The 12,746-nt window shown below is 33.1% G+C and overlaps 2 protein-coding genes across 2 annotated transcripts; one reads left to right on the top strand and one right to left on the bottom strand.

Moving 5' to 3' along the window:
* Positions 1–948: 948 nt before the first annotated feature.
* On the top strand, positions 949–6,002 carry TRIADDRAFT_57453 (uncharacterized protein; the record flags this gene model as incomplete). Its single annotated transcript, XM_002113696.1, has 17 exons — positions 949–1,039; positions 2,600–2,658; positions 2,846–2,894; positions 3,230–3,336; positions 3,491–3,584; positions 3,700–3,737; positions 3,838–3,897; positions 4,009–4,056; positions 4,135–4,208; positions 4,290–4,425; positions 4,491–4,577; positions 4,725–4,844; positions 4,935–4,981; positions 5,077–5,224; positions 5,276–5,548; positions 5,658–5,782; positions 5,978–6,002. The coding sequence occupies 17 exons, from the start codon at positions 949–951 to the stop codon at positions 6,000–6,002; spliced, it is 1,581 nt and encodes a 526-aa protein (XP_002113732.1).
* An 806-nt stretch (positions 6,003–6,808) lies between these two features.
* TRIADDRAFT_57452 (uncharacterized protein) lies at positions 6,809–10,732 on the bottom strand (the record flags this gene model as incomplete). Its single annotated transcript, XM_002113330.1, has 16 exons — positions 6,809–6,836; positions 7,010–7,119; positions 7,242–7,400; positions 7,492–7,639; positions 7,729–7,775; positions 7,858–7,980; positions 8,220–8,328; positions 8,443–8,516; positions 8,672–8,719; positions 8,886–8,945; positions 9,107–9,144; positions 9,222–9,315; positions 9,504–9,610; positions 9,782–9,830; positions 10,125–10,183; positions 10,720–10,732. The coding sequence occupies 16 exons, from the start codon at positions 10,730–10,732 to the stop codon at positions 6,809–6,811; spliced, it is 1,266 nt and encodes a 421-aa protein (XP_002113366.1).
* Between the last annotated feature and the right edge of the window lie 2,014 nt (positions 10,733–12,746).

The following is a 12,746-nucleotide window of genomic DNA, read 5'->3' as shown; positions in this document are numbered from 1 at the left end:
GTAAGTCACGGAAAATCACTACCAGAGGTGCACTGCACTCATACATAACATAATGTTATTCTATAATTAATACGAGTATTACGTATCATATATAATTACTATCATTATTTGATATTTGTATTTCGACTTGCATCAAATATTCCATTATCAAAGTAAATTGAACCTCTTTAGAAGAGTAAAAATACAATAAAATCATACATATCATTTGATACACAGTCGATAGATGCGCTATGGGTGTTATACGGTGTATTTGCAATCAATTTGTATGAAATATGCTGTACTATCAAAGCAAATTTAGCCTCTCTATGGATACTATATGAACGTTCTTGCACTTTCCCATTTGAGCTGTGGCTGTTTTCAACTCTGGTATCAGGTACTGTGCGTACTGTACAGTACAGTACAGCGTACAGTACATTGCACTGTCTACGTACAGTACTTTATACTGTGCACGACTATCCTGACTGGACGTACTGTACTGTACTGTCCAATACTGTGCAAGTACAGCATACATTAGCTGTAATCAGAGCGAAATTAAAAGACGAAAAGGCACGCTTGCTCATTGGCCTGATAAACAAAAGAAACTAGAAAATCGCTTGGATCAGGCCAATGAACAATCGTGTCTTTCATCTAGTAATTTCGCCCGCCTCCGCGTGCTTGATAAGATGTCGACGCCCTGCCTTCAACCCTAAAACGGTGACGCGATATGGAATGAATCGTACGATCGATCGATCCACTGACTGACTGATGGTTGTTTATAGTAAAAGACAATGTGGTCACGTAGACTGCTCGAAACAGCTATACAAAGCTCGTCTACACCTATGCTATCAAAGTATTAAAGTACTGTGTCCAGTAATTAAGTGTGCTTTTGAGCTTCAGTGCTGACTGACGTTAACGGGTCAACTTGAGTGGGACGTGCCATACTGCAGTGAAACGACCGAAATTGCCAACATGGCTACGGTGGAGGATTTCATGAACCAGATCGGAGATGCTGCTGGACTACCTTTACTGGGTGTCAAGTTATTAGTCTGTTTAATCGCAGGTATTGAATTTTCAAGTCCATTTTCCACTTTTTCAATGATATCCAATAGAACATGGGACGCCTATTTTACCCTTTCAATGACAGCACATGACTACTATCGTTTTCTCCGTGATTGAAATCGAGTAGACACGTTTTAAAATTCAATCTCACAATATTACCGATGGATGAGCGCGTAAAATATCGATATGTTTCCTTCCTTATTTTCTCCTCAAGCAAATGATGTAGTCATTTTACAGCCATAAACAGCCGCAACCATAGCTAATGAGCCAATTGATAGTTGATACAGTAGTACCGGTAATATTCTATACTATATAACATACAGTACAGTATAAACCAATTGAAAAAGGACGGTCACCATTGCCATGGTGGCCATACAAACTACTGCAATGACAAGTATTCCAAGATTCTCTGAAAAAAAGGACCACATTCTTGCTATTTTGACCCTGAAATAGATACAAATAGGTAGCTATCAAGTCAATTTTTTTAGACCTGTAGGTACATTCTTCAAGTTGTTAAAGGTAGTTGTAATATGCTGAATGATAAATAAATACAGTAGAAGGATAGGCTGTCTTTTGCGCAATCTTTGCAAGCATGTCGTACCATTTTTCATAGACAGCTAGTGCGTATTGGCATGTCAGTCAGTATTTGGAGTTGCATGGCAATGTAGAGGAATGATCGCAGTAGGCAATAAATAGATAATAGCAATTTAAAAAAAATTAAACTTTACACATGGCAGCTATATCCTATTTTCTCCATGCAATAGTCCAATCAGCTGTTCTTCACGACTATTGGTATTGCATGAATGTACTTCATTCAAATTTTAGCATCAATTCTAAATGGTTCATCCTTGACAATCTTGTTACTTAGATGCTTGCTAAAGCCGGCTTCTACTTTTACCATAGTAGATTTGTTGTAAGTCTTTCTCTTCAAATTTTCAATCCTAGGACCGTAGAGATCAACAGTTATAATACATCGTTGATCATGTTAGCAACTGAAAGTTAAATGTTTGTTTTAATTTCTTTGACCGTGTATTTTTACAATATCTCGCGTGTCAGTATCGTTACGCTGTTTTCAGTTTACACTATCCATTGTGCTATGTAGGCAATGCACTATTTATACAGTAAAATAAACTTAAGACAGATTGAAACGTAAAGATGATAAATTGATGCTTTGACCACTACTCTAATCAAAAATTGATATTACACAGGACTATGCTCTCGTGTACACTATATGTACGATGCGAATGAATTAATTCCTTAACAGCAATTACAGGACCGGCTATAAAAAATGGTCTGCAATTCTACTTATACCCATGTATTAAATTACATAAGCGGTGCATTGCTACATAAACTTGATACTTCTATGCTGCATCGATATCGGCTTTGATCCATCAATGCTATATCATCTACGGTGTATTAACTAAAAAGATTGCAGCATTCAGATGATGCACACAATTTAAAGTCATAGAGCTCTAAGATTTTAAAGGTCCACAAGACAGTGTAGAATACTGACTGATCTACTCAATAATAATACGACTCTTATTCATTTATTCTTAAACAGGTTATCCTTTAGGTCTCATTCATAGATTAATTTTTATCAGAACTAGTGCCTCAATTCAGGTATCGTGATCAATTCTTTCTAGAAAACATAGAATCTTAAATTTGTATTGCAGTTAATTAGGGCTTAGTCGGTAAAGAGATGGATGAATAATTATATGTGTAATAAAACATGCCAAGAATTACTAAAAGTGTTAATATCACTGATCATGAATTTAACATGCTACCTTCTATTTATTTCTTTTCCTAGCACATATTCTTCACGATTGTTGGCATTGGCATTGCACGCTTCTGTTTTGGTATTTTATTATTATTTAATGATTTATTAAAGCTTAGTAATTACAAATTCTAGCAATTGCCTTAGTTATGAGACAGCAATATATTTTAAAGAAAAATCAGTTTCAGATGGTTGCAATTATACGAGTACTTTAGATCATATGATTTTCAATTAATCATAAAAATATTCAGTGAATTGGTCACTACTATTAATTATATTTTTATTGATCTGACGTTATTATATACTTGCAACAATTGTCAACAAGTTAAATTTTTGTAGCTTTCAGTACAAATTATAATTGTAGGCAGTAAAAGAAGTTAAAAAAGTGTTCTGAATAGTCTTTCTCTTAATTTTTAGGTAACGATTTCGTTCATTCATTAGCGAATATTATCATCAATTATATATTATTATCGGCTCTTGGTGGAACGTCACTATCAGTTGCATTAGCATTCATTATACATATGGTAAAGTAGTCATAATAAATTATGCGAATTGAAAACTATACGAGTATTGTATTTAATTTCAGTTTCTATATTACTGTATACAAGGAGATATTATTGTGTTGCTATCGATCGAATTACATTATTTATATTAATAATTATTTTATTACTTTGTTAGGGTTATTTGTTAGGTGGATACTATTACTATGCCACAGACGACTACGATATCGATTGGACAACTGCTCATTGCGTTCTAACCTTAAAATTGATAGGTAACAACTAGATATCTTTTATCTTACATATAAGGGTATTGATCGAGATTTGCTTTTCCACTGTTTTTATTAACACGCAATATTGATTATACGCTGATGCATGCTAATCCAATAGCTGTTGTATTCGATCGATACGATGGTGCACAGGACGAGGTTTGGATCTTATTTTACTTTATCCCTTTCTATGCTGTCTGTTGCTACCGCTCTGAGTATTCATAGTTTTCTATTCATTTTTACTTTATTCGCCTATCAGGCAAAGTTAAATGAGGAACAAAAGTGGAGATGCCTTAAAGAAACTCCGTCACTCTTAGAGGTACAGAATATAAGTGCAAGTTAATTTACCTATATGATAAACCTAATTGCACTGAATACGCATACCACATTGTAACTATCAATATTTTGATAAAGCTTCATATTGTATTAGATGCTAGGTCATGCGTACTTTTTTGGAGGTTTTTTGGTTGGTCCTCAGGTATGAGATTGCTACCTATTAAGAAGGCTATTAAATTCTTAATAATAAGTTAATTGATCCATTATGGACTATTTGCAGATTTCAATGAGTAGATATCTAAAATTTACTTCTGGAAGTTTGCTTCGTAATGCGCCACAGTCTCCTTTCTCTAGGTGAGCCGAGTAATATGTTATTAAAAATTTAGCGGATATTTCAAATACATCTATATCCTTATTTTACAAATTCAATCTTAGTGTCCTTCCCGCAACGATTCGCATTGTTACTGGTTTTGTTTACATGGGTGTATATTCAGTTGTATCTAGTTATGGTGCTCCAGATTATATGCTTACAACAGAGTTCGCGGTATGCTCATTATTGTCTATCTTTCTGGTATGTCATAATGTACTGTACGTTCCTAAATGGTAAAGAAAAATTTTCTTAAAATCAATATTTAGAATTCACCTGAATGGTATCGTTTAATTTATCCATACATTTGTGTTCGAACACAATTTGTGAGATACGTGAGCGCTTGGTTGCTTGCTGTAAGTATTTGTGAACTGCTCATTGTATCATATTCAGACAGATGTTATTTTAAGACTGAAATATTGATGATTTACTATATGTCAGTTTCCACAGCACTGCGTGTTACAAAATCTTCTAAGTAGAACTTACCTATAAATACTTTATAGGAAAGCAGCTGTATGATGAGTGGTATTTCTTACAACGAGAAAGGCACGAATTTTTATTCTAAATGGAATGCTATGGCTAACGTTCGCTTAAGAATTTTGGAAACTGCCTATACTGTCAAAGTAAGTTGCATTAATTTTACTACTGTAATCAATTTAATTTTTGCGGTTATTGTAAGGCATCTTAACTTTGGATCTCGTTTATTGTTGTAGCATTTGATTCAAAGCTTTAACATCAATACCAATAGATGGGGCGTTAGGTAATACAGTACACTACTTCATTGCGAGTATATGTAGATGATGTGATCTTACTGTACGCTTTCTTTAATCTTCGTAATATTTTCAATTTTATCAGCTATATTTACAAGAGGCTGCGTTTTCTCGGTAACACAATGTTATCCCAATTGGCCCTTTTATACTTTTTAGCTATATGGCATGGTCTTTACATTGGCTATTTCGTTGCTTTTACAATCGAACTGGCTGATGTATTTATGGAAAATGAGGTGCTTTGGATGTTTCTTTAAGATAGAACTCATTTTGTTACTTGTTTTTAGTTGAGTTGTTATGAACCCGAGGTTTTTAGATGTCCAAAAATTGTTCTATTAGAAACTAATGAAACAAATAAGCAAATACTAGAAAATGTGAACTTTCTGTTTTTTTATCAGTCTGTGCGAATTTTAGCAATTTTACTGGAAACCGAAAAAACCAGTGAACTACCATTCTTTACCCGTCTTTGTGTGAACGCTTTTCACTGCTTTCGAAGCTTTTACTTCTTAGGAATTGGATTTGCTGCCTTTTCTCTAATAACGTACGAAAAAACCGTTCAGGTACAGTATTTATCATTTGTAATACGATCTTAGCTTATGTAAATCATTTATAACAACATGGGTTAGAGCAGAATTTCTATAACTTTGACTACTGTAACGTTTTTCTTAGGCCTTTAAAAATATTGGCTACGCTCCATTAGTAATATTTGGTATCTGGACTATATGGTATATTGTTTTCAATGCCATAGCAGCGAATAAATTACGAAGACAAAAAGCCAAGGAATTAAAAGACAAGTTAGTCTATTCTTTGTATAGTTTGCAGCTAGTTAACTATGTATATACATTAATTTACTATTACCAGACCTAGATAATTTTCTAACTGCAACTACTTAACATTTACCATAGGACAAGCTAGCCTGGTCTCAGAATTAGAGGAAGTGTATTCGACCCCTATAATAGATTTCATACAATTCTCGAATCTCCTTTTAGGGTTTTTTTTAAGTCGCGTAGCTAAATTCAAGTTTCTACGATGATCGTTTGCTATTTTCAACATACGACACTTTAATTATGGAATAGATTAAAATTTTGCGTTTCTTTGGTTAAATAAATACCAATTCAACAATTTTAATTGGTAAGAGTGACATAATTTGACGTTTGAAAATAGTATAACAGCGCTCTAATAATTCGCTTAAAATGTTATTACTTAAATTCGATCATGAAACAAACAGTAACTTCATAAGATTACAGAAGTTAATTATGCTTCCAACAAAATTAATTAACGATCGCGTTATTTCAGAAATAGTTTAGTCTTTACAAATGCCAAATGCCAGAGAAGAATAAATGCAAGATAACTAGTTATCAACAGATAAAGTTGCATATCTAGATACGTTTTCATTTAAACAAGATTAGCTGATAAATGATATTCGAACGTAGCAATGGTGACATGGAGATAGAATGTGATTTTAAACAAGTCTTTAATGGTTTTAGTAACTACGTTATCCATTGTATACCTACGAAGGTCTGCAAATACCTAAAAAAAGTAGTTTCACTAACGGTATCTTGCGGATATTAGTAAAATTATCAGCATTTCTAATAGCTAATACACTATAGATTGACTAAAAGGATAAAATGTACTTTCGTTGAAAGCAGTTCGATATTTCTAGGTTTTATACGCGTAAATGAGAACAGTAAAAGTACTTGCCAAAACGGCCCCGATTGGTACTATTTATATATATACACGCATATCGATAACGATCTCGACAATGAATACCGAACTACAAGTTCGTTTAGATATGATAGAAATGGTATTTGTGGACTAATTTACTCTTCTGCTTTCCCAGTTTTGATGCTGTATAGGTAAGAAAGCATGTTAAAAAAAACAATTAGTAGATTGACAATAGTAGGATAAAATAATGCGATTTACTGTGAATAGTAATTGAATATGTTATACCTAATAACTGCACGATTTTTACACTGGTTGATTCGACATAACGAAAGAATCAGGATTTCTACAGTACTCACTTTCTTCTTGATGAAGGAAAAAGCCTTGATTTGAAAACACGGAAAGTAGTGTAGAATATGATCCAGTAAACGACGCAGTAAAAATTAGCATAACCAAAGACTTTATACGCCTGAAGATTTAAAAGTATACATCATTAGCTTAGTTTCGCATAGTGAATATTATGTGCGCTAAAATCATAGTTATGTCCAAGAAATGCGTCATACTTGTACCGATTAGTAACTATTAAATTACCTGTAAACACCAGTCCAATCGTAGAAGTGTGAATACCATCATTCCAAAGGCTAATATCATATGGCGCATAAAATACGCTAATGGAAATAAAGCTAGTTTAAGAAGAGGATGTGACTGATAAAACGGCGCCCCATATATAGTAGAAAATACATTTCCAGCCTAAAAGGGTTAATAAGTTAAGTTATGGACCACGAATAACAAGTGTAATGAAGTTTAAATATTCTCTTTCCAACAAATACTGTATTATAACCTGCTTCTCTAGCAGAACAGTGATAAATTCCCATGCAAAATTGAGATAATATCCGGCGTAAAAGCCGTGCCAAAGGGATATAAAAGCTAAAGACCCGAAGTGACATAATATTTTACTTCCAAGAAATTTTAGTCTTTTATACACATATCTAAGAAAAGTAAAATAATGTTTTAGGAGCTCAGTAATATTCAGTAAAAAGATTAGTATAGAAATCGACGACGTTTTTTTCTGTTTTACCTGACCATCCAGTCGTTGGTAGTAATATTAAAATTATGAATCAAGCTCTGCAATTAATTTAAAATTGATTATGTTAAAAGTTATTGCTTAAGCACAGCGATAACAGAGAAAATGCAGATCCTTTATTACTTGTAGAGTACATTCAGTTTCAAAAGGCCAAGGGTGACAATTTGCAAGACTGCTCCATTTATCGTATCCGACTTTAACCGCAGAAGGATTATAGCTAATTCCGGTCATGATGCAGCTTCCCTCCTAAAAGTTAAATATAATTTGTATTAACTGGGACCAAAGTTATGAACTCTATCTGAAATAGGATTGAAAAATGTTGTGTATACCGAAAGCAACCAGATGCCATTGTACTTCATTACGCTGAACTTGCTTGCCCAAAATAGAAACCAAAGCCAGTAAGAAAGCGTTTTAGTCTATCGTAATAAATGATATTAGTTTAGACTTGTCTAATAGAATCAATGCATTGAATACTGAGATAGAACCTGAAATCCTGGAGTTAAGATGAGCTTGTAATGAAATTTAGGAAAGAATATGCCATACAATATTAAATAAATGCTACCACCCAGTATACGATATACACCATATTTCAGCCTATAAATTAAACATCAAGGTCTAAAATGTTATGTGAATCATGACATCAATGTATGAGATTCTAATGATAACAGTAAAAGGCATAGTTAATACTGTAAATTAATCAAAACTTACTTTTCACTGAATCGATCATCTTTTGGATTAATTAATTCCCCTGATACGAAACTTAGATATCGCTTCATATTTATCTATACATTTGCGCAATGTTTAAATGCTTAATATATATATATGCGTAAGTAATTTAAAATTGTGTCGGCTACAGCATTGACGTCATAAATTCGTGAATTGTATGTATTAGAACGTACATAGATTAAGTAATTAAATTAAGAATTTTGGATAGTACCTGCGGTCCGATGATAACACTACCAAAGAAGTAGCTTAGGCCCAATAACTACGACAGAAGCACAGCATATTCTTTATTAAAATTTTTGATATGATGGTGCAAAAAGATATCATGAAAGACTTCGAATTTATAAAGATTGGGGGACTAGTTATAAAAATGTAAGCCAAAATTTTAACGAAATATGAATTATGCTTTTATTAATGCGATTGCATACTTCTAGTAATGTTGGAATCCTTTCCAATCGATTTTCTTTCTGAAAGTCTTCCAGCTTTTGCTACAAAAAAGGTAAAATAGTAGTACGTAAAAATTGCTTTCTGTTTAATTATACTTAGAAAGTAATATCGATATAACTGCATCACATTAATGTGACTGCGACGTCTTACGTAAATACCAGAAATGAAACAGTTTTCGGCGTAGATTAATGTTAACTCTTACCTTGTCTCTAGCACCGTCATAGCAATCAAATACTACAGCTAAGAACAATGAAAGTACATGATTAGCGAGTCTGCAAATATACGAGCGTAAATGTAAGCCATCAGATGCTTTATACCAGTCAATTTCAACGTTAGTATGCAATGGACTAGGGTCCAAGTTACATCGTATTGATCTTTAGATTTGTTATAATAACCATACGATAGGTAGCTCTGAGAATAGAGATAAATAATTGATCATCTATCATCTATCAATCTATCATCAGCTTTTCTTGCATTTCTAATGTCAATATCAAATATATGTATTTAACAGATGAATTCCAATGTCTTGACAATGTATCATATCAATATTACTTAATACTAATAAAATGAAATAAAAAAATTTATAAAATTGTGCTTACCATGTTCATTACAAATGCTAAGATAACTGAGATCAGTGTACCACCACAAACTTTTAACAAGATATAGTCTAGCAGGATATTGACCAAACAATGGATGCTTTCGGCACCTAAAATTAAATTTGTGACTGGAATTAGTTGCCTTTGCAATAATTAATCAATTGTATACAAAAAAATATCAAATTTTTCTAACAGTCAGCCGCCGAAGACAGCTATTAGCGTTGTAGCGATGAGGGTTCATCAAATAAGATTTTCTACTAATCGTAAATGTTTAAACTTACCATACATATAATATGTAATTGCTAATCCACATACGCTGAAGTAGCAATGCTAAAGATGAATACAACATTTGATTAGTAAATGGCATGATAGTAGACCTTCAGGAACGAGATCCGCTCAGGTCTTGCGTTAAGTAATCTATGACTTTAAATGAGTATGTCATGTATTAATTTGTACACATTGATTGTTGTAACGAATATTGCAATATTCAGAACTAAAAAGTTATGTAGAAAACTAACTATTCAGCCTAAAAGAGCTTTAATTGATATTGTAGATTTTATATCGGTACTACTTGTATATTGGAACGATTTCACGATAGGACAATATTGATATGCTTTTATTTACCTGAATATTTGGCTTCCTATTGCGTATTAGGCATGAATATATTAAGGCAAGTGGAAGTCCTGTAATAGATGATAATTAACACAAGTCTGATTTAGAAGTAGCCATTGCGTCTATTAGTTCATGAACAATGCAGTAGTTAAAGCTAACGCGTTTAATGGAACTTAATACCATCATCCAACTTTCACATAATTTACGTTATCATAAACAATCTTGAACGATCAGGTTTGTCCTGGCTACTTTAATCGCTAGTGTTATACTACGGAGTCAATAATTAATAATGCAAAAACTGTTGTAACAGATTATGAGATCACTCTAAATAACCACACTAACTATGATAACAAATTGTTTCAATTTGCGGTATGATGAGAATGAGATACGTCTATACGCGTATTTACCATATGAATTAATATATTTATTAGTTACTGAATTATTAATTTAGATAAATTAATGAGGTGAAGCTACAGTAGTTTACGAGTAGTCCGTAATACGATCAACGTGATAGAAGCAATATTGGCTATGAAAAAATATTGACATATCATATAATTAGTGCTGTATAGTTGGCAGCTGTTGATTTTACTGATGATATATTAATTACGTGAAGATGTCATATTGGAGTTTACTGGATATTTTTATACTCTGAAATAGCTAAAGAGGGATGACAGTGATGTTAAAACAGTCTCTTTTTCTGTTTGCTTCAATTTCTATTGCTTAAATCTATTATTTCGATTACTGCCTAAATTCAAGTAATAAGGTTAAAATTATTATATAGTAAATTATGAAGTACATTGCGGTACTCTTGATATGAAATTAAATACTGCACTAGAAAAGTACAGTAGTTCTACTAGTATTGGCTTTCGAGCTACAGTTGTAATCAACGGTCTATTACTGTACTGTATAGTACTAAAAGAATGTACTACAGTATAATTCTATACTTAAGGTTACTAATGAGAATTGAGGATTGATTTATTTATAAATTCTTCACGCTAAAGTTAATAACTATAGATCAAATTATTTCAATAGAATATCACTCAGTCTTGTTTATGATAGTGTTGTACTTAACCGAATCGTAAGGAAAACAATCATCTATGATATCATCATCATTATCGTTGAAATAGGGTCTCTATATCGCACTAAATACATGGTAATCGTGTCTTTCATATTCTATTATCCATTTGTATTCAACTTTATTATATACTATGGTAATTTACCAGTAGAATCACGTAGATCTCGCGAGATCAACGACTCAATTCTTCAACTTATGCTTGTATAATGTACAGTACACCTTGTTTGGATACTGAATAGTTTATATAAGTGATGGATGTCCTCGTGCAGTAATCTATAATATTATATTCATCTTTAATTAATGATCATCCAAGTTAAGAAATGATTTCATTCAAGTTGAAGATCATACAAGTAATTCATGATAACATTAGTTTGCAGTCTAGTACTAGGTTAAAATAATAATGCTAATTGCTGTAATGGCCCTAACAGACATGATGATCCTCCGACTGATTGCCGCCTACAGTACATTGTTCAGTACAGGAACCACATGTTAACCGTGATTGAATCTCCCATACTGAATACCAATATCTCTATTGGCACATGCTTAAATTGGGATCCAAAATCGTCCATACTACAGTACAATTATGGTCTATTCTGCAGTTCGATGTGCTAGTTTATAGTATGTAATTGTTCTTATTTTCCTTCTTGAATATTTTACAAGTTATTGGTCAAAAATGAATTGATTGCAGGTACGAGCGTATCCATAATACTATTCTTACCCATGTACAACGATACTAATAATCTTGCTGTAGACGATGATATCGGCATATTATTGACCGTGTTGGCTATTTCCTTCAACATCTTGTACTGTAGAGAGCAATTAACCAAGTTAGAGTAAATTAATTCGACACCAATGGAGTATTTGTTTATGTATCTTTACACCAGGATATTAGTATTGACCGAAGGATTTTCGATTTTAGTAGGAGTAATCCTGTTATTGGCCTTAATATGGTCAAGGAGAGGAAGAAAAGCGGCGATAGTTAGTCTTTGGCTAGTAACGGCAGAGGTAATTGCTTACAAACTTATGGACTACTAGGACACCTGGACTCATGACCTCTTGACTCTGAACGAGATGATCGCTTCTAAATGGCGTGATTCAAAAAGTTCAAAGGTGTTACTAGGTGTTACTGTACCTGTAAAAGCGAGATATTATTTGTAACAATTATCGTCTCTCTGATCTCCCCTTCTGCTAATAGAAGATAGCTAAGGCAGTGCCAGAAAGTTCAAAGGTCTTACTGTACCTGTAAAAGCGAGATACTATTTGTAACAATTGTCGTCTGTCTGATCTCCCCTTCTTCTGCTAATACTGTAGAAGATAGCTAAGGTAGTGTGATAGCAACGAGATTAATCGAAAGAGGCATGGCGTTCATCTTACTGCATACTCCTCATAAGTAAAAGTAATTTACACTACTGTACTATCAATCTAGAATACTTGGGGTCTACCGATAGTAGCTGAATCATTTTGCAGCATTCTGTACACAGTCATGTAATTTCAGAAGATGGATTGGAGGATTCGGCAAAGCAAATTTTAGTCACTATCGACTATTGAGCCGAGCCCGT

The sequence above is a fragment of the Trichoplax adhaerens genome, genomic scaffold, assembly GCF_000150275.1.
Source record: "Trichoplax adhaerens TRIADscaffold_6 genomic scaffold, whole genome shotgun sequence".
Classification (NCBI taxonomy): Eukaryota; Metazoa; Placozoa; class Uniplacotomia; order Trichoplacea; family Trichoplacidae; genus Trichoplax; species Trichoplax adhaerens.
Note: the sequence above shows the minus strand (reverse complement) of the source record. Positions and strands in the feature narration are given on the sequence as shown.